Source organism: Mastigoproctus giganteus, chromosome 7 (assembly GCF_048544385.1).
Source record: "Mastigoproctus giganteus isolate SK-2022 chromosome 7, ASM4854438v1, whole genome shotgun sequence".
Classification (NCBI taxonomy): domain Eukaryota; kingdom Metazoa; phylum Arthropoda; class Arachnida; order Uropygi; family Thelyphonidae; genus Mastigoproctus; species Mastigoproctus giganteus.
This window is the reverse complement of record NC_143581.1, coordinates 185881506-185905403: the sequence shown is the minus strand read 5'-3', so window position 1 is coordinate 185905403 and position 23898 is coordinate 185881506. Positions and strand designations below refer to the sequence as shown.

General features: G+C 36.7%; 1 protein-coding gene across 1 annotated transcript in view; it reads right to left on the bottom strand.

The window, feature by feature from the left end:
- Positions 1–23898, bottom strand: part of U2A (small nuclear ribonucleoprotein polypeptide A'-like U2A) — a 119586-nt gene that overhangs the window by 44755 nt on the left and 50933 nt on the right. Inside the window, exon 4 of the mRNA XM_090377240.1 lies at positions 8142–8267. Coding sequence (XP_090233366.1) covers positions 8142–8267 — 126 coding nt within the window. The remainder of the gene's footprint in view (positions 1–8141; positions 8268–23898) is intronic.

Genomic DNA, 23898 nt, shown 5'->3' with positions numbered 1-23898 from the left:
CACATTTTATTGAAAACACACCTGACATTACTGTAGATAGTTAAAACTAAGTATTCTTCTATAGTTTACACACCCCTTGAAGTTTTTTAAGCTTGTTTCTCTAGCCTTTAGGACCCCTTGAGACATGAGATACCCCCTGGAAGTTCAGAAAGGTCCTCATGTACTCGCTAAGACTATTGTAGGTAGAGAACACTAAGAAAGGTGTGTTTTGCATGTGCATACTATATTATAGTGAAACCAAAAAATAATTGCTACTCAAAATGTTAAAACTAAAAAAAAAAAAAAAAAAAAGACTTACTCAGTGAATCTAATGAGACGTGTTGCGACAGATTTTTAGCGATTTTGCTGAAATTAGGTGTCAAAGCTGATAATTGACAGCGAATGTCAGTTGGAGCACCAACTCCATTTCTCCTTTTTTTTTTTTTTTTTTTTTGTGTCACAATATTTGGCAAACCCACGGTCACATAAATAAGTCATCACAAATGGTAAAAGTTTAAGAAATGCTCTGTCTGCTATATTAGGTAAAGAGTCGAACAAACTAGCTCAGAACAAAGACAGTGGAACACTAAAAAACTTTTCTTGGAATGACATCACAAAAGATATGTCAGTTTTTTTGTGGATAGTATAGAAGAGCTTCAGTTTTTCAAGAATGGGTTAGCTATCCACCTGTAATTTTCAATGTCTGTATCAACATGAAAATACTCTTCAAAAGAGGATAACAGCTGTGTGAGATGGTCAATTATTGCTTTCTGTAAGTCTGACTCTGCAGGGATATTTTTTTAAACAAGATGTATACATATCAAAGCTATCATATTGTTCAGCTTCAGCTCTCTTTCTCAAAAGAAAGATTTTATCTTTGAATGCAGAGATTTTATCATAAACCATGAAAAGTATCATGTTTTTACCTTACAGTGATGGATTCAGTTTATCAAATATATCAGCAAGGTATGCAACCCCTTGCAAATTATACTAACTAGACAAAGTCAATGAATCCCTGCAGTTTATCTTGAGTTATTTTTCTTATGACTTCAGCTTTACAATCAGTAATAAACATCACAATTTCAGAACATAATTCAGAGAATCTCATCAGCACTTTACCTCAACTCAGCCAATGTGCTCTGGTGTAAAAAAAAAAAAGCAAGCAATCATATCATTTATATATATGCAGCCTGATGCTCAAGGCCTGTTTTCTAATGCAAGCAGTCATAGTTGCTGCCAATTCATCGTAAATCTGCCAGAAAAGCCTTGTATTTAAGCCACTAGAATTCAAATAATTGATGATTTTCTATCAGTTTTGTAGGGATGTCTTTTAGGATGTTTTAGGTAAATTTACCTATGGAGTACAATGACTACTTGAACAGGAAGGGTGTGCTACTGCCTTGATTCTCAAAATACCTGAAACGGGTTCATGAATAGTCCTTGCACTGTCAGTACAGATGTCAATACGCTTCCAGTCAAGTTCATGAGCACAAAAGCTGATATTTTTTCAAAAATATCAGCTCCTGTCATAGCAGTTTTCAAATCATCACAGATAAGAATGTCTTTGTACAGCTCATCATTATACATCGAACAGATACTAACAGCACAGCTAGGCCACTGACATTAGTGCTCTCATCAAGTTGCAAGTTAAGATAAGGCGACAACTTAAGTCTACGAATGAGTTCATTGAAAACATCAGCTGAGCAGCAAAGTAAAATCCTTCCTTTTACAATGTCATTAGATAGCGAGACCTATTTTATTTGTGCTGATTTGTTGGGTCCGAATATTGTCTTGCACAGGTCAATAGTGCATGGTATTAAATTTTCACCAATAGTGTGGGCCTTCCCATGACAAGAAATGCGATAGCTCACTTTCAGTAAGGCTTCTAATAATTCTTTTTTATGACTCATAAATATAAATTTCACCAACGAAGTCTTTTTTATGTAACATTTCTTTTTCTCTTCAAAATAAGCAATGGACCTACCAATCAAGTCTCAATGATTTCTTTGAAAATTTCTAATAAGCAAAGAGGGTTTCATACAGTTATTGCTGAGTTTCTGTTCACATATTAAACACAGGGATTTCATTCTATTCATCACTATAATAATAGAAGCCATATTTCAAATATTATTTTTTAACAATGTTGTGTTTTTTTTTTTTTTTTGGTTCCTACCTGGAGCTGATTTGCTTGTAGATGAACTTGGTAAATGGTCACGATTACACTCACCTTGGGTTGTCATATTTTCAACTTGTTTCATATTTTCACCATATCTTTTCTCAGGATTTTCTGTTCTCTCTGTAGAATCTAACTTTCTCTTTGTTCCTCTTACTAAAAATTTATCCATGATTCGATGGTATGAAATAAAAATTAAAAATAGTTATGCAAAAAACAGTCACGTCGCCTCCAGCACAAACTTGCAACACAAAGCATTTCTGGGACTATTATCTGCTGTACATCCATTTTAAGAGGAAAAAATAGCTAAAAATAGGCTGTATATTCGCTTCAATATATTCAGTGGCCTAGAAATTTTTGGAAACAACAGGCCTCATCAGCAATATAAGAGTATTTCAGTGGAATACTATTACAAACAGCTACCACTAAAGAGGGATATGGCTACCATTCATCAAGTGTGGTACATTAGTTACAAAGTAAATTTTTATAAACAACAGCACATGACATCCTTTTGTCAGCTAGAAGTTACACTTTAGGATAACAAAAACTGCTACAGGCTAAACTAGACAAAAATATACATTAAGTGAGATGTGATATTATAGAGAAACCACATGACTTCACTTCGGGACTGTGATAGAACGGACAGAGTTTGGTTTTGATTTAGTTTTCTCAAAACACGATAAAGTCTAAGCATTTGAAATAAATACACAGTAAAACAGTAAAATTTCACAATTAGCTGATAAATATTTTACTAAAAACTAAGCACAAGAAAATCTGCCATTTTAAATGCAACACCCAAGGTACCTCTTGGTACCCCCCTATGGGTACTCGTACCACCCAGTTGAGGACCATAGTCTCAAGATATCCTCAGTGATACTAGCAAAACCCTTACACCACCTTTGTTCAAATGAATCCCATCTCTACAAAACCAGACTTCTACCTACAAGAATATGGCATGCTGATAAGCATTCCCCCACCCCAAAAGTCTTGTAGTTAATCCATGTTAATCCACATCTCTCAAGTCTTGAGTTAATCCACAAAGTTTTCAAAACATAATTCCTCCCATTGTGTCTGAGCAGAACTACAAACATGTTGTGACCTAACTTGTGGCATTTTTTCAGCACAGTCCTATATTTAACCAACAAATCATCACCTCATTTTGTTTAATATCATTAATCCCTGTATGAATAATAATGCTCTCTTTAACCCCCCTCCCCGACAATCTGCTGATATCGTAAAAAGTTTTCCATGACAGTCATCTCCCCCCAATAAAACTACACCTTCCTAAAACAGAGAAATGTGCACGTGACTATTCTGTTCTGGGATCCAAATTGGAGGTGCATCACTAGATACTCGAATTACCAGTTTTATTAGTCTCTAGGGCAAGCACTCATTTCTTCAGTGTCCCAAATTCATCTAATAATGCACCAAGTTTTAGCTGACACCAGAAACAAAGAAAAGAATTGGTAGTTGAGCTTAATCTGTCTACTAGACCAACCTTAGAATACATTCTACAGGCGTACAAGCAACAAACTCATGACTTGCACTGGAAACTCTTGCAACCATTTCCATCCGAGTCATGATTTCCTCAAACTAACAAGGATCTCATCAACTCCTTCATATCATGTCTTAGAAAAATTCCAATTTTAGCCCTATCTTCAGCTTTTTTCTCAACACCATCACCTCGTACTAGGTTAAGTGAAGCCTCAGAATGCCTATGCTTAACATTGTTAGCACTAACATATACAACAATATCACCTTTTGTGCCCTTAAATGATGAAAATTGTTATACAATATCACCAACTTTAGCCCCTGGCAGACATATCCTGGTTCTATTCCATAAAATATTCTCCACTGAGTTCGTCTATTGAATGTAAAAATAACAGTATGCGACATCTCTTGTTATTATCGTTTTTAAAAATTTTAAATTGTAATCACAAATTTCAATCAATTCTTTTCAAAGTTCATCTCTTGTTTCCATCTGATCTGCTTAAAAACTTGGAAACAAAGAATATACATAATCTTTTCAAGTTTAAAATATCAGATATAGTGGTTTGGTAGCTACCACATGATGTTTCAGCTCAAGAGGCTACATCTTGGATTCTTATCTGATGACTGGCCTGAATAATACTTCTAAGCAGGGAGACAAGTTCTTTGTTTGTTGATGCACAAGGTCTCTCACATTTTGCATTATGCTTAGTGATATTGTGTCCATCTTTAAAGTATGAGGTGCCACCCAAATGTTCCCAAATTTGAATGTTGTGCGGGAACTACGTCTAGTACAGACTTGTGGCGTTAGGTAACACTGCATGCATTCTTTGTGAATCAGTGTGCCACATGGCATCGGGTTGGATAGTCATTGAATATTTATGCCCAGTTCTTTCGCGGTTGTTGTTAGTTTGCGATTATTGCGATGGCTGATGTGAGAGAGCAACGTGATTGCATCAAGTTTTGTTTCCCTCTTAACGATACAGCAGCAGAAACCCATAAGAAGTTGAAACAAGCTTTTGGTGACAATGCTTTAGGCCAGACACAGAACTACTACTGGTGTCACTGTTTTAAAAATGGTTGAATGACGGTTTATGACGATGATCGCTCTGGGTGTCCACCATTGAGCACCACCCTGGAAAATGCCACAAAAGTTCGGACGACAATCCGTGAAAACTGCAAGCAGACCATCCACGACATTTGTGGCATTGTAGGACTATTGTACAGCACATGTCAGTGGATTTTGTCAGACGAGCTGAACATGAGTAGGATTGTGGCGAAGTTCGTGGCACGGTGACTGAGTGAAGACCAAAAGCAGTAGGCGCCTCTGTAGCCAGGTGGGCAGGAGCAGCAGTGCGTAGAACACGCTTCTTGATTAGACCGGGGTTCGAGCCCGTGACCACCAAATACAGAGGATGCAGAAAGGTCAGGGAATGACCACCGCATATCCCCGGAGCAATATGGCCTTAGTTGCTAATGCTCCTAAAAAAAAAAAAAAAAAAAAAAAAAAAAAACAACACACCCCGAAATAACAACAACAACCAAAAGCAGCCTTGCATGGAAGTTAGTAGAGATCTTCAAGAACAGGCTAGGAGTAATCAAAACTTCCTTTCTATGGTTATAACTGGTGACGAGAGTTGAATATATGGGTATGAAACCAAGAAACCAGAAACCAAGCAACAATCATCCCAGTGGAAGAGTCCATCTTTGCCCCAACCAAAGAAAGCCTGACAAGTGAGTAGCAATGTGAAGTCCATGCTGATCTGTTTTTTGGACATTGACGGGATGATCCATAAGGAAATGTCCCTCCTGGCCGGACTGTCAACCTGCGACGTCCTGAGGCAGTTAATGGAAGTCGTCAGGAGGGAACGTCCAGAGAAGTGGCACACAAAGAACTGGGTCCTTCATCGCGACAATGCACCGACCCACACATCTCTCACTGTGGCATAGTTTGTGGCATCAAACATGAGAATAGCCCCACCCACTTATTCGCCAGACTTAGTCCCCCTGCGACTTCTTCTACCCAAGAATGAATATAAAGCTGAAGGGTCGAAGATTTGACAGCGTAGAGGATATCCAAACCAAATCGCAGGTGGTGCTGAACACTACGATAAAGAACTTTCAGGACGCATTCAAATCATGACAGAAGCACTGGTATTGGCATTATCGCTCTCAAGGCGACTACTTCGAAGGTAACGGTGGCAAATAAGACCCAGAGTGAGTCTAATTTATTTTATAAATACCTTTCAAGAACTTTTGGGTAGCACCACGTATTGTTTGTTTTTTTTGGTTTTTAGGAGCATTAGCAACTAAGGCCATATTGCTCCGGGATATGCGGTGGTCATTCCTTGACCTTTCCGCATCCTCCGTATTTGGTGGTGACGGGCTCGAACCCCGGTCTAATCAAGAAGCGTGTGGGGTAGCACCTCGTATATGCACCATTCAAATATCCTGTCTCTTGATAAAGCTTTTCCATTATGCTTCAACAATATTTTGTTAAATTCTGAGACCAATATCACAACAAAAAGAAAATCTTACAGATCTTCCTTCAATATTCTAAAAAGAATGATGCAAAATTACTTACCTTCAAAAACAGAAAAAAAAATGTAAAAAAAAAAAAAAAAATTCAGCCATTCTAAGCTATCAAAATAAAAAAATATATCCTTGCGAATTGTGTGCACTGCTCTTACAAATGCTATATGTGTACATAGATGGGTGCAATTATGTAACCAGGCCTTTCCATGCCACCTGTTTAGTACTCTACTGCTGTGCTGGATTAAAAATATCATCATTCATACATCATCATTTTATAATACAGAATATGCTACTTCAATAAGCAAAAGTTACATAAATAAAATATGACAAAATGTCAACATAGAAAAGTCCAAAAAAAATATGAAAGAATAATGACATTAAAAGTATATTTAGATCTCAACTAATGATTAATATTTGAAGAGAAAGTTAGTTTTAGTATTGAAAGCATTAAAATTCTACGTTGAAAATCAGCTTCCCTGTAAACAATATTTCAATATGAAAGCTTGTTTTCCATATTTCTTTTTTTAAAACTTGAAAAGCAAACCCAAAAACATAACTCCTGAAAAAAAATTCCACCGACTGCTTTCATCTGATGATGAATAAATTCTTACATTGTAAAAGGGTAAGCAACAATCTACATGTGAATAAAATAAGTATGTAATAAATCGTAAATAAACTAGTATTAATTCATGTCTTTCTAATCCTGAGCATGTACCTTTATTTCAAGCTTAGTATTTTATACCTGCCATATAAATCAAGCTTAAAATTTCACATTTTTTAGTGCTTCAAAGGTCAACTTATATGCAGGAATTACGGTATATCCTACTGCAAATATTTATATTTCGAAATTTAATTGTCTGATTTACTTCCATAATGTAAATTGTACTGTACATGTGCAATCATTTTCAAAAAGATATAAAAATTGGGTTCAAAATAAAATTCTGTTGTCAGCTATTACTTATTTTTAATAATATATCAGACCTGAAATATGTTAGTACCAACCAGGACACCAAGATGACTAAATCTACCACTACCTAAACCATGATTTTCCAAAAAATCATTCTATGGATGTTCAAGACAAAAATAAAGCATGTTGCAATAAAGCATAAAGCATCTACACTAAAACTCACAAGAGTTATAAAGTTATTAATAAATTCAAACTCATTTCTGAAAAGTTCAAGAGCAGGAAATTTTTTGCTTTATGAAATGACAGTCTGGTAATTTGTCAGTCATTAGCTGCAACTTTTGCCCATCAATACTTCCAACCCTATCACACTATTATAATTCATTTGCACATTCAGTGAACAATCAGTTTGCTTATTAACTCACACTCCAGTCAATGTTTTTGTAACAGATAAGGATTTAAAAAATCCTGAATAATACTGATACCAAGCAGACTCCAGTTTGTCAATGTCATTTCTCCACTTTTTCTTAAAACCTGTGCTCTAGGGCTAACTCTAGTTATGTCTACCATTGCCAACCAACTTATCTGTGGACAAATTCAACTGAAGAATTTGGAGAAAATAACGTTTGGCATAAAGGCTTTCAAAGCAATGTTCCATCCCATGATCTTCCTTCTGATTTTTGCAATTTGGTATGCAGTTTTCTTTCTCACCCCTTATCGAATATAATAGTAGATGGCTCTGTCTTCTAACTTCTCAATTAATCCTGTTCTTTCACTCATTTTATATGGGAACCAGCATTTTTGCTAAGAAATGGGGGGGGGGGAAGTAATACTATTGCAAAGTCATGTAGTGCTTTTTATTTCTGACAACAAACTAACATCTTACAAGAGCAGGAAGTATCTATACTCAAATGCTACTGAAATATCATTATTCAGGGATTTGCTAATATACAGGCTAATCACGGAAATATTTAGCAATAAGTGATATTAAAAAACTAAATATTAAGTGATTTAGCTTTCAAAGTATCTTTTATAAAAAATCAGAGAAGGTGAAACACATACCTTAGGGAAACCAAAGTTTTAACTGATGCCATGGGATCGATATCACCTAATTCCTGAACGTGATTATTAGTCAATATTACAGCCTCTAAATTTGGCAGGCTCTCTTCCAGATTATCTCCAATACGGCTGAAATAAAATTCACAAATTAACATTCCAATAAAAATTGAATTGTGTAGCTAGAGCTTGAAATACCATAAGTTTTTCGTTAAATTATTCAGCAACAGCTTATCATTGCAGTACTCACCTCATTTAGCAATAGCAATATATTATACTCACCTATTTAGCTAATACTCACCTATTTAACAATAGCTTATCATTGCAGTACTCACCTCTGAGGTGAGTACTGCAATAATAAGCTATTGCTAAATAATTTAATGATATTCCAATAACATTAACACAGAATAAGTAATTTTATATTAATTTAATTTTAACCAAGGAGAGTGTCCAACTGATGGTACACAACAGTCATATGCTTTGTTCCTAGAAATAGGTTATACAAAGTGGTTATTAATTACATACAATAAATATAAGGACAGTGTTTTACGTTTAAAATTAAGCAAACAGTTCCTATAAACATATGGTTGCAAAAGCAAAGTGTGCAAGATGTGCACAATGTGGTACCATTCATATGGCTGTGACACGTATTTATCTGATACACAGTTTAATGCTGTTAGTGGAAGCATAGATATAACAACAACATTGCATATATAGCCACAAAATTATTAATCTGATATGCATTGTTGTTCCAAGTTCTAGACTTTCTGAATGGACCACGGTGCCACAAATGGAGTATGAACATCTTTTTTTTAAAGATTTAGTAAACGTTAAGCCACTGATATGGTGAAAGTACATAGCCTACTTGTCTAAGTTGATCCAACCCATACCTGAATACATATCTTACTAATAAAAGCATTTGTGGCCAACTGTTGTAGGAACTTTTTTTGCTTGATTTTAAATGTAGAACACCAGATTATATTTGCTACATGTAATGAAGAATCTCGCTGAAATATGTACATATACACTCCTGCCTAAAAGTTTGGAATCACATTTCATTTTTCTTAATTTTCAAAGTTTTTATTAAAATAGGACCAATTTGTTTACCAATTTTTATTTTAATAAAAATTGGTAAACAAATAAAAATATAAATATTATATATATATAAAAAACAAACAAAAAAAAAAATATATATATATATATTATTTAAGAAATATTTAAGGAATTTCTAGAATATTCCAGAAAGGTGTAGAAGGCTCCTTATAATGTTGTAGAACATTACAGATGTCTGAATGTAGCAGAACATTGTAGACGATTCTAGAATACTCTAGGAATTGGAACTATTGTTTCAATATTATAGAAGATTGCAAATGATTCTAGAGTGTTTTGCAATAATATAAATTGAAGAGTAAGAGTTGTAACATATAAAATTGAACACCCATCATTCAGAAAGAGTGTTTGGTGTGTTCCATTATAAACACAGCAAGAAATAAGGAAGCGGAGTGCTGTTATAACTCTGTATAATGAAAGTTATTCCATGAGTAGTAGTGGAAACTACCATTCAGTGATTCAAGGAGACTATCAATTTAAAGGATAAACCATGATTAGGACAACTGCACATAGTAACGGAAGCAAAAGATAAGACCATAACACTAATTTCTAAACAGAACTGATGACTTTCTGCACCTGAAATCCGAGCTGAGTTCAATAAGAGCAGAGAAACTCCTATGTCTACGTCCACTGTAAAACTTTGTCTTAAACAAGCAGGGCTTCACGTTTATATAGGTCCGAAAAGCCCTATTAAAACTGGAAAATTGAAAGAAACAGTTCGTTTGGGTCAAGAGCTATCAACATTGGACAGTTGCAAAGTGGGAAAAATGTACTGTGGACGGATGAATCTAAATTTGAAATTTTGGATCCAAGCTAGAGTTTGTGAAATGATTAAATGAAAAAAAAAAAATGGTGACACATGTGTAACCTGCTACACATTGTGGCATGGCATGCTGTCTTGCTGATGGATGCACTATCATCATCATACTTAGTTGGCAATGATAAAAGGCAGGCATTCCCATCAAGCTGTTGATTAACAGTGATCAGAGGACCCAGAGCATGGGGCATGCTACGAAAAGTCTCTAAACCATAACACTACTACCTCCAGCCTACCAAACAGTGCATCCAGGTGCCATGGCTTTCTGTTGCTTTCTCCAAATGTGGATATAACCATCAGCATGATACAGTTAGAAATGGGATTCATCAGATCAGGTGACAGGTTTCCACATGTCAGTGGCCTAGTGCTGGTGCTGACTTGCCCATGCAAGGCACAGTTTGTGTCATGCAGCAAGCATGGGTACCTATGACAGTCATTGACTCCACAGCCTATACAAGTTAATGTTTGGTGCAGAGTCCATGTGGATATTGGTCTTGCTATTCCTAAGTTTTACTGGGCTGTGCTGCATTGCTTCTGTGTTATTAGAAGGAACACCTGACAATCACCACGGGTATCAACCACACATGGGTGTTCCAGGTGTAACCTTTGGCTGGTTGTTCGACAGCTGCTGAGCCAGTCACAATAGACTCATGACACCACAGAATAGGAGCACTTAAACATGTTGGCTATTGTTGAGATCCTGGCATCTGCTCATCTTGCCACCACAATCATTCCATGTTCAAAGTCTGAAAGATCTTGAACCACTATTCTTAATCACAACCACTCAAAATCTGATTTCCACGTGTGCAAACTACAATCTTATATCAGTTGTTCTTGACTTTGGGCCTTCATTAGTGTCACAGACCAGTCCATTCCTACATAACGGAGTATTGCTAATGCAAAGCCAACTGGGTGTATATTCATGTTTTTATTTTTCTTCCAAAAGAATTAATAATAAACTTTTTGCTATGTTGAAAATAGGTATTAAAAAACAACCTTTTTTTTTATTTTTTGAATTCTTCATTAAAAAATTTTTTTAAATGCATTATATATATTGCAAGCAGAATAAAAAAAAAAAAACCCTTTTGCAGAAATAAAAAAAGAAATTATTAGGCCTGTCAGGCCTCATGCTACTATGTTTGTAACAATCAGGGACAACACCACTAATGACTATACTAGACGAGTGCTTGAAGTGCAGTGTCGGCGACACCTTCCAATGCCCAGTTTTACAGGAAGCAGAGGATAAAGGCATGCAAACTAGACAGGCACTTGGAATGCCGCATAGGACGACGCAAGCTGGTGTAAAATGCCTGCGTTACAAGTGAGTACGCCTTGGCGTTTGCATAGCCCGAGGAGACATTCTCCCCATGCATGGGGTGGTTGGCCTTAATTGGTTTATTTATTATACTTTGGGGAAGACGATGTTTGACACAGAGGAGTTTATTTGTGGGGTGGAAAGGAGACTTCCCTTGTTTGTACAACACGTCATTAAAAGACTACTCCAACAAAAAAATAAAGGCAAAGTGTTATATTGAAGTTGGAAAATAAATGTTTCCAAACTGGAATGAACCATGTAATGATGAGAAGAACCAGAAAGCTCAGTTCTGAACCTTATATTTATTGTAAATATTACTTCTATTTTAGTACTGTCTCATTAATTAACGAAATACAAGTTTGTTCACTTGCAGAGACAATTTATTGGTAGACTCTGGGTTATCTGTGTACGGAATCACGAATGCACATAATTTAAATTAATAAAGAACCTTATTATTACAAAATAAGATGAAAACAGTAGTCTTAAAACTGCTGAAGAATATCCACTGCAGCAGTACAACTAATGTACATGCTAACAAAAAAGAATTACGTGTGGTCTCTGTCTTCTTCCAAAATGAATTTTGAACCTTTTGTTTCAAACATAACTTCGGTGTCTTTCTTTTTTGAAAAGTATTGTGAAGCAATGAAAGCACGTAGTAAACCGCAAAGTACAGAGTCATTGCCGACGTGATACAGGAAAAGATATATAATAATAATAATAATAATAATAATAAAATAATACATGCAACTGTTTCTTGGCATAAAAATCATGACCCAAAGAATTGCAATGGACTGTTTTTGAAAAACAAAAAGATTGTACTTCCTTTCTTCAATGTGTATTGCATCTACTAATGCAAAATTGAGGAAATTCATCTACTGGAAGCCACACTGGAAATGGGAAAAACTGGTTTGCTTTATTGTAATTGTTTTTAGGGATCAATATCAGTACAACACCTTTTCTGGATGTATCTTCAGTACAGCACTTTATAATCAGATTATTATAATAATCGGTACAGCATCTTTTCTGGATGATTTGATCTTCTAATGAAATTTCAGGAAAATATTTCTATTGATAGCTGCATTACAAACTTCGAAAACTGATGTCTTCTCATGAACATTCATAAAATCTAACAATCCTTTATTGCATGAAAAGAACTCCGTTATAGTGTGGGTAGTGGAGAATGTTTTCTGCTTCAAATGGATGGAAAGTACTCGTCAATATTCCATCTGGAAATAATGTCGAGTCGTGGAAAGACAGGAACATAAGGTGTTTTATTCTGAGAAGTCCTGTGCGCTAAAATGAAACAGGAAGTTACTCTTTATGTTGCCGAAAGTAATTCTGTAAGACACCGAGTCTTACAAATACCTTACATCTATGAATAAGAATAGCGAGTTAGAAACAAAATAATTTCACAAACAAAGAAAACAACGTTTCAGAAATATTTCAATTAGTGGGAGTTGGCCTGTCGGTAGAGCATATAAAGCATAGATGCAAACATCAGCATTGATTTCTGCATCATGGTAATCAAATTTTGCACTCCCCCCCCATTAATTAACATTAGAAGTTCATCAAAACTGTAGCAACATTCTGAAAAAAAAAAAAAAAAAAAAAAAAATTCTTGGGAGACTTCTTGTGTGTTTTAAACATAATAATAAAACTTTTTTAAAATTTTTTTATTAACCTATTTGAATTTGCTGGATGAATCCACCATCATCATTTTCTCTTTGTACTCGCAATCAACACTATACATAAATGCGCAATGCATCCATCTTGAAACTGGGAATAGAAAAAGTAAGTTGCTGGTGATATCCAACGAAGTGTTAGAAGTGCCCTGTCCAGTTTGAAACGATCTGACGTTAGGAGTGCTACATGTAGTTTTCTGTATTGGAGGCATTCACGACGCCAGCTTACGTTCGCGCTTCAAGCGCTCGTCTAGTATAGCCCTAAGAGGTTAATTTTTTCATAAGCTTGGGAATGATGTCTAACTCTTTCTTACATATACATCTGATGAAAATGGTAAAATTTAGAAAAACAACCACTACAAAAGTAAGACAGAAATAATTACAGTGTGAAGAAAAAGAAACCACCAACCAAACTAACTTCTGAACAACTGTCTGTGGGAAACGAACACCTCTTCAGAACTCTACCTGTTATTGTAATGAACTATTCCATTACATCATGTTGGGTCTTCTCATGATAGGAGAAGAATATACTTCTATATTACTTTAGGATTCTGAATGTGAAGCAGCTGCTGTTTGGCTGCCCACCATATGATGAAAATGGTAATTTTGCACTCAAATTTTGCACTCAAATTAATCAAATTTTGCACTCCCCCCCCATTAATTAACATTAGAAGTTCATCAAAACTGTAGCAACATTCTGAAAAAAAAAAAAAAAAAAAAAATTCTTGGGAGACTTCTTGTGTGTTTTAAACATAATAATAAAACTTTTTTAAAATTTTTTTATTAACCTATTTGAATTTGCTGGATGAATCCACCATCATCATTTTCTCTTTGTACTCGCAATCAACACTATACATAAATGCGCAATGCATCCATCTTGAAACTGGGAATAGAAAAAGTAAGTTGCTGGTGATATCCAACGAAGTGTTAGAAGTGCCCTGTCCAGTTTGAAACGATCTGACGTTAGGAGTGCTACATGTAGTTTTCTGTATTGGAGGCATTCACGACGCCAGCTTACGTTCGCGCTTCAAGCGCTCGTCTAGTATAGCCCTAAGAGGTTAATTTTTTCATAAGCTTGGGAATGATGTCTAACTCTTTCTTACATATACATCTGATGAAAATGGTAAAATTTAGAAAAACAACCACTACAAAAGTAAGACAGAAATAATTACAGTGTGAAGAAAAAGAAACCACCAACCAAACTAACTTCTGAACAACTGTCTGTGGGAAACGAACACCTCTTCAGAACTCTACCTGTTATTGTAATGAACTATTCCATTACATCATGTTGGGTCTTCTCATGATAGGAGAAGAATATACTTCTATATTACTTTAGGATTCTGAATGTGAAGCAGCTGCTGTTTGGCTGCCCACCATATGATGAAAATGGTAAAATATTGAGAAATCTGTTGTCAAGGGCTCTTTCCACAAAATAATTAATTCAGATTCAGATCAATAGCAACTGCCAGGTCAATGTGCATCTCAACATTTGGAATATTTGATTGTTCCAGCAAGTATTCAAGTTGTTCTGGGATAGTTTCCAAGGAAAAGATCATCTGAGCCAATTTAAATGTATGGTTTGGAGAGTGAAGCAAGAGAGGTACATCGTCGTGTTTATTAATTTTAGGTAGTTAATTTGGGTTGGGCAGTTGCATGGGAGAATCTAAATTATCAGCTTTAAATCATCCATATAGCATATCATGTCACTTCTGTTTGCAACAAAGGGACCAAAGACTGCAGTGAATAAAATCTCCAACTGGATTTTCCATGTTGGAGGCCAACTGTAGTTTTCTTTGACAGTATTTGCTGATTTACTTTCAGCATTATAGTTCTTTCACCAACAGAGCCTGAAAGAACCTGCTAAGACTCACAACTTGGGAGAAAACTCTAATAGTTTAAAAGCAAGAGTGTTGTTGTTGTGGAGCTGTGGTGGTTTGAACAGAATATTAAAGTTTCAATTGACTGGAGGCATTGGATACAAGTCAGAACTGATCTGGTTGAGTCGTTAATTGGGTTTTTAAATGAGGTCTGCCTTTCATCTGTTCCAGCAGGGGACATACGTTGAATTGGGTTAGGATCTTAGGTCACTATTGAATATACATTAATTGCAGAATTTCATCACCTGTGGTAGTAGTACTAGTAGTAGTGGCATGTGATGCAAGAAAGCAAGTGTATGAGCTTATGCAGCATCAGCCAAAAAAAAAAAAAAAATCACACCATTCCCTCCAAATGCCTGTCCAGTTCCTCCTTAAATTTTTTCAACCTATCAACTTCCACAATGACAGATGGAAGTTTGTTCCAGCAATTAACCACCCGCTGGCTAAAGGCAAATGTCCACAGATCTATTCTACGTTTGTCTTTTCTTAATTTGAATTTATGCCCCCTTAGGTTCGTAATCTGAACAAGTGGAAGGATTCCATCAGAATTCAGCGTGCTCAACCAATTCAAGGCCTTATACACCTCAATCAGATCACCCAGGTGCCTAGTCTCCAGCCACTGCAATTTGCAGAACTTAAGCCTCTCTTAAGAACTCACCAATCTTGTTGCTCTTCTCTGTTCACGCTCAAGTAAATCTACATCCTTCCTAAAATGAGGCCTCCAGACCTGTGTGTCCTGACCATTGCCTTATACAGAGGGACAATCACCTCCTTTTCCCTGCTAGCAAAATTCCTATATATCAATGACAAAACCCCATGACCTGCCCTGGCAGCCTGTCTGCATTGCTCAGAAAACTTCATATCTGACTGCACAATTACTCCCAGGTCTTTTTCATTTTCTACCACCTTAAGTGTAGTACCACACAGTTGGTACGTTTCTCTGGGGTTACTTCTACCCATATGCAGTACTTTGCATTTGTCGAGGTTAAACTTCAGTTACCACTTCTTAGTCCATCTGTCCAAATTATATAGATCCTGTCGCAGTAGCACACTGCCATTACTGTCATTAACAACCCTGCCAACCTTTGTATCATCTGCAAACTTTGACATTAAGCTTGATATACCTTCATCAATATCATTGATAAATATACAAAACAGTGGACCAACACCGAACCCTGTGGCACTCCACTAATAACATTACTCCATGAAGAGCAGCACCCATTGATTACCACCCTGTCTTCTCCCACTTAACCATCCTTTTATCCATTGTAGCAACTTACCCTTAATACCATTCTGCTCCAATTTGTACAATAGTCTTCCATGTGCAACAGTGTCAAAAGCTTTCCTGAAATCCAAATACAGTAAACCCCCACTATTCGCGGTATCTGTATTCGCGGTTTCGCGTATTCGCGATCGCTGATTTAATATAAAATGAAACCTAAAAAAAATGTGAATTTTAAAGCGCCGTGAATATTTTCCGCCATAAAAAAAACATGGGCGTAGCTAAAATTATCTTCCCCGGTCAAAACAGCGTTCAGTGGGTGGGGGGAGAGGGGTGACAAAATCGCGAGCGTGGATGTTTCTCGCTAATCCTTGTTCAGTATGTGTTATGCGCTTATCATAGAAGGTTCGGTCGTTGGCGAAATTTTAATTTATTTTAATTCGTTTTAAAAATTTTAATTCGTTTTAATTTATATGCTTATAAATTGAATAAATCTATCAATTTATAAATTGATATGCTTACAAAAGTGATAAATCTACCATTTTGCAGTGTAAAACAGACTTTTTCGAGTGTGTTAATGGAAGAAAGTGCCTTTACCCGTATTATATTTTTACCCGTACAAAAATATGGCTACGAATAACAAGGGAAATGTGAAAATATCAAAGAAGGTGATGGCATTAGCGAATAAAATTGAGTTATTAGACAAAATTTCTAATGGTGAAAGTCTCTTCAGTGGCAAAACATTATAAAATCAATGAGTCAACGGTACGATCAATCAAAAAATCGGAAGAAAAAATCCACCATAGCGTCAGTGAAAACGCGCTAATTGCATCAAAAATTTGCTCTGTAACTCGTGATGTTAAATTAGAAAAAAATGGAAAAGGCTTTAAATCTGTGGATAGAAGTCCGAACTCAAAATATAATTCCGTTAAGTTCACTCATCATTCGTGAAAAGGCAAAACTCCTTTATCAACACTTCTGGAAACTGGTGATAGCACTGGCGGGATAAGTTTTTTTGCTAGCAAAGGCGCTGGTTTGAAAGATTTTGTTTGAAATTTCTAATAAATATTACATTTAATATTAAATTGTTTCTTATTTTCATTTCGATGCCATATGCTTGCATTTCACTATGTACTGTCTATGTACAGTCATATTATGAAGGTACATATAATACATACACATAGACAGAATTTTAGACTAGTTTTTCTTATATATTTCATACTTTGGAACGGAACTCCTTTATTACTATGGGAGCTATAACTCAGTATTCGCGTTTTCAGTATTCGCGACATTTCTCGGGAACGTAACCCCCGCGAATAGCGGGGGTTTACTGTATATGATATCACAATTATTTTTTGCATCCAGTTCCTTTGTAACCACATCATAATATCCTATCAAATTTGTCAGACAAGACTTTCCCTTAACAAACCCATGCTGTGTCTGAATTATTGCTGCAGTCTTGTCTAGATGATCCTGCAATGGATCTTTAACCAGTGACTCCATTATTTTACCCGGAACAGAAGTTAAACTAACTGGTCTGTAATTACTCCTGTCACCCTTCGATCCCCCTTTGTGAATTGGGAATACATTTGCACATCTCCAGTCCGTGGGGTCCTCCCCTGAGTCCAAGGATGTTCTCATAATTATGGCTAAGGGTTTGCTTAGTTGCTTTGCCGCCTCCTTTAATATAACTGGATAGATCCCATCCACCCCAGGTGCTTTTCTTATGTTTAACTTCAACAATTTCTCCTCCACTTTGCTTTCAGTTATTACAAAATCATTAAGTATCCTGCTACAATTTGATAACCTTCTGCCATTTTCAAACCTTAATAATTCCTCATGTGTGAATGTAGATGCAAAATACTCATTCAGTTTGTTTGCTATCTGAGCAGGATCATCAACAGTCGAACCACTGGTCAAGTGGACCAATCAGATTCATTCCCTTCCTTTTAGAGTTTATATCAGTAAAGAAATCCTTGCTGTTTTTCTTAGCATCTTTTGCCAAGGATTTCTCGTAATCTGCCTTCGCCTGCCTAACCCCCTTTGTGACCTGATTACTGATCTGGTGGTAGTCAGAGCCAAAATTCATGGCCCCGACTGCTGCCACAACTGCTGAAACTCATTCATGGGAAAAATGAATTAGTATGAGTAAAATGATGTTAAAAAAGTAAGCTTATATGGCTACAGCAACAACAACAACAACAAAAAAAAAAAAAAACTTCATTTGCCCATCCTCTCCATTCTAATAATTTGTCTAGTCCTTAAATTTATTCAAGCTATCCACTTCCAGAACACTATGAAATAAAAAAATATTCTTTAGCTGAAAGCAAATTTTGAAACACACATCTATTATGCAACTATCCTTTTTCCTAATATATTTTATGATGCCTTGAGGGCATCATCCGAAAAAGAGTAAAAGCGTAAAGATGCTATCAGCATTTAGTTTACTCAATCCATTTAAAACTTAATCAAGTCTCCTTGTGCTTAGTTTCCAGATGCTGAAATTTACAGAACAAGTCTTCTTTGGTAAGAGCACCCTTTTGTTCCTCTCACTAATCTTGTTGTTCTTCTGTGGACTCATTCCAACAGATCTATATCCTTCTTAAATAAAAGTTTCAAATCTGTATGCAGTACTCAAGATGTGACCTAACCATTGCCTTATACAATGGGCTAATCATCTCTTTGTCTCTCTGTTGGAAAAATTCCCTGTATCGTTGACAGAACCCCATGTACTGTCACAGCAACTTGCCTGTGGTACCGGGTTCCATAGATGAGTAAAGAAATTCAGTTCCACCAGTGAGAATGGTAACTAAGTTTTTAATAATAAACAGTAACTAAAATTAAGTAATTAACAGGAGCTTTTGAGATTTAAGTATCTCTTTGTCAGCTGTGTGAATGCATATATAAAACATAAAATATGAAACGTTAAAATGGAACATTTCATATTTCATGTGTGCATTCACACAGCTGACAAAGAGATACTTAAATCATGAAAGCTCCTGTTAATTACTTAATTTTAGTTACTGTTTATTATTAAAAACTTAGTTACCGTTCTCACCAGTGGAACTGAATTTCTTTACTCAGAGAACTTCATGTTGGACTCTCCAATTACTCCTAGGTCCTTTTCATTCTCCACTGCTTTGCATTTATCAGTGTTAAGCCTCAACAACCTCATATCCAATGAGACTATTAAGGCAGAATTTGTAACCAACAAATCCACACTGCGGTTATCCTCACAGCTTCGTTGCGAACAAGTTGATCATGCACTACTTCTTTAACTATTCATTCCATTTTCCTTGGCACAGAGATCAAACCACAAATCTGAAATTATCTACCTTCAGAACTATAAGCAACCCCTGTGAATAAGAGATACATTTCCACATCTCCATCTGCAAGGAGATCCTCTGACTACTCTAGGGACCCTCATTATTTATGGGCAAAAAGTCTGATCACTTCCTTTGTTGCTGCTTAAAGAGCTGAACTATACTGAGAATGTCTTGTGGAGGGTTTGGTTTCTTCAGCAAATTTTGAACAGTTACAGGTACAGTTTAGGTTGAAAATCTAGCTATATCATTCAGCTACTGATTCAGGTCAAGACTGAGATAACTTGATGCATAGCATGACACAGCGGTGTTTGCTCTTATTCAAGGCCAAGTCAAAATTGTTTGATCACTGCAGTTTAGTGGTGGTTGAAAATATCCTTGGGTGTCTACAAACTTCTTAAGCAAGGGGGACAATTATAACTACCTTTGTGGCTCTAAATTGGGTTCATTTTGATTCAATTCATCAGGAGGTCAATTATGAGGTGAAGGGACTGACAAGACTGTCTCAATTTTCATTCAATTATGAGGTGAAGGGACTGACAAGACTGTCTCAATGCACTGGGATGGATTCAAGTACTTTGGTGATATGAATGTTTTAAGGTTTTGCTTTTTGGGAACCTTGAAGTTAGTAGCTGGTAGGTGTATTCTTGCTCTGATGGTATAGTAATAGTAATCATGGCATGTGATGCAAAAAAGCAAACGTATGAGCTTATGCAGCATCAGCCAAAAAAAAAAAAAAAAAAAAAATTCACACAACCATTCCCTCTAAATGTTTGTCCAGTTCCTACTTAAATTTATTTAACCTATCAACTTCCACGACAGGTGGAAGTTTGTTCCAGCAATTAATCACCCGCTGGCTAAAGGCAAATTTCAGCACATCTATTCTACAGCTGTCTTTCCTCAATTTGAATTTATGCCCCTTATATTCATTATCTGAATAAGTGGAAGAATCCCATCAGTATTCAGTGTGCTCAACCCATTCAAGGCCTTATACACCTCAATCAGATCACCTCGCAGGTGTCTAGTCTCCAGCTGCTGCAATTTGCAGAACTTAAGCCTCTCTTGGTAAGAGGATCCCTTCATTCCCCACACCAATCTTGTTGCCTTCTCTGTACACGTTCAAGCAAATCTATATCCTTCCTAAAATGAGGCCTCCAGACCTGTACGCAGTATTCAAGGCGTAGCCTGACCATTCCCTTAAACAGAGGGATAATCACCTCATTTTCCCTGCTAGCAAAATTCCTGTATATCATTGAAAAAACCCCATGACCTGCTCTGGCAGACTGTCTGCATTGCTCAGAAAACTTCATATCTGACTGCACAATTACTCCCAGGTCTTTTTCATTTTTCTACCACCCTAAGTGTAGTACCATACATTTGGTACATTCCTCTGTGGTTACTTCTACCCATATGCAGTACTTTGCGCTTGTCAATGTTAAACTTCAGTTGCCACTTCACAGCCCATCTTCCCAAATTTTCTAGATCCAGTTGCAGTAGCACACTGCCATTACTGTCATTAACAACCCTGCCAACCTTTGTATCATCTGCAAACTTTGACACTAAGCCTGATATACCTTCATCAATATCATTGATAAATATACAAAACAACAGTGGACCTAACACCGAACCCTGTGGGACTCCACTAATAACAATAGTCCATGAAGAGCAGCGCCCATTGATTACCACTCTCTGTCTTCTCCTACTCAACCATCCTTTTATCCATTGTAGCAACTTACCCTTAATACATTCTGCTCCAATTTGTACAGTAGTCTTCCATGCGCAACAGTGTCAAAAGCTTTCCTGAAATCCAAATATATGATATCAAACTTATTTTTTGCATCCAGTTCCTTTGTAACCACATCACATTATCCTATCAAATTTGTCAGACAAAACTTTCCCTTAACAAACCCATGCTGTGTCTGAATTATTGCTGCAGTCTTGTCTAGATGATCCTACAATGCATCTTTAATCAGTGACTCCATTATTTTACCCAGAACAGAAGTTAAACTAACTGGTCAGTAATTACTCATGTCACCCTTTGATCCACTTTTGTAACCTGGGGATACATTTGCACATCTCCAGTCCGTGGGGACCCCTGAGTCCAAGGATGCGCTCATAATTATGACTAAGGGTTTGCTTACTTCCTTTGCCGCCTCCTTTAATATAACTGGACAAATCTCATCCACCCCAGGTGCCTTCATGTTTAACTTCAATAATTTCTCCTCCACTTTGCTCTCAGTTATTACAAAATCATTAAGCACCCTGCTACAATTTGATAACCTTCTGCAATTTTCAATCCTTAATAACTCCTCATGTGTGAATGTAGATGCAAAAATACTCATTCAGTTTGTTTGCTATCTGAGCAGGATCATCAACAGTCAAACCATTGATATCAAGTGGACCAATCAGATTCATCCCCTTCCTTTTAGAGTTTATATAAGTAAAGAAATCCTTGCTGTTTTTCTTAGCATCCTTTGCCTAAGATTTCTCGTAATCTGCCTTCACCTGCCTAACCTCCTTTGTGATTTGATTACAGACTAGCTTATATCTGCCATAGGCTTGTGTGTCACCTGATAATTTATATGCATCCCATGCATTTTGTTTTCTTTGCCACAAGTCTCATTAGTTCATTTGACAACCATTTAGGCCTAAACCTTGAACAATATTTCTTAATAGGTATGAAACTTTTAGTAGCTTCCACGATTAATTGCTTGAATGCTTCCCACTTAGAATTTCCTGTTGGTAACATCATCAGTTGATCCCACTGAAAGAATTTAAAAACTGTCTGAGACCACTGTAGTCACTTTTACGGAAGCAAAAACCCTTTCCTTTACCCCTGATGGAAATTAAATCTTTTAAGTAAATCCCACATCAGTACACTGTGATCACTGCCATCCTAGTGGTTCCTTTATCTGCAAATTCTTAATACACGAATGATCACTGCTGATAACCAGATCAAGAGTATTATCCTCTCTGGTTGCCTCTCAAAGATGCTGCTGCAGAAAACAATCATCCAATAAATCCACAAAAGTCTTACTAGTGTGCGAGTGATCAATCCACAAGTTCCAGTCAATATCTGGGAAGTTAAAATCCCCCATTATAAGACATTCTGATTTATCAGCCCACTATTTCTCTGTACAATTATTCATTGTACTCATTCGAGTCATTAGGCCTATAACACGAGGTTATAGGCGTAGGAGACCGGCGGAATTACTTGACAAGTACAGGTCACTGATGAAAAAAAGCCGTGAATTAGGGTTGAAATTGAAAGTGTCTGCAATTCTGCCCAGACACGATAGGAGGGAGTATATGATGAGAGCCCTGTCAATCAATTCGGCCCTGGAAAGATTGTGCAGGGCTCAAGGGGTAGAATTTTTTTCAGCCTGGTCTGTACTTGTTAACAGGAGAGACTGCTTCTACAGGGATGGGATACACTTAAATAGAAAGGGTGCAAGAATGTTTGCTGATGCTATCGAGGCAATGTTAGGTGGGTCGGAAAACTGCTAGATTGGGGGGATACAAGGACTAATAGATTAACAGTAGCCACTGGCAGAGGTGAAAGTGATTCTTGTACTGCTTCTATTGGAATGAGCCGCAGCCTGGAAAATAAGATGCAGGATATTTCAGAGACTGCTGGGAATCATTGGGGTACAAGTAAACACATGGGTTGTGTTAGGGTAGCTAAGAAAAAGAACAGGTGCATGTATACTTGTGTGTACACCAATGCTAGGAGTTTAGTAAATAAATTTGATGAATTTGAGGTATTGCTCAAAACATCAAAGGCAGATATTGTGGGGATTTCAGAGACGTGGTGTCACACAGATATAAGAAATGCAGAACTGGAATTTGGGGAGTACAATGTCTACAGAAAGGATAGACAGGATAGGAAGGGAGGAGGGGTTATGCTATTAGTTAAAAAACACATAAAATCCAAGGAAGTGAAGCCAGTCGACATCGCTGGACAGTGCAGTGTCGAGTCAGTTTGGTGTGACATAAGCATTGGGAGATCAAAATTGAGAGTAGGAGTGTGCTATAGGCCTAATGACTCTGATGAGTATAATAAGAAACTGTTCGGAGAAATAGAGTGGGCCAGTAAATCAGAGAGTCTTATAATGGGGGATTTTAATTTCCCCGATATTGACTGGAATTTGGGGGCTGGTCACTCACACAGTAGCAAGGCTTTTGTGGATTTATTGGATGATTGTTTTCTACATCAGCATGTTCGGGAGGCAACTAGAGGGAGTAATACTCTTGATTTGATTATCAGTAGTGATTCTTCATGCATTAAGAATCTGCAGATAAATGAACCACTTGGTGGCAGTGATCACAGTGTGCTGAAGTGGGAGTTACTCAAAGAGGTAACTACCATTAGGGGTAAAGGGAAGGGGTATTGCTTTCGTAAAGGCGACTACAATGG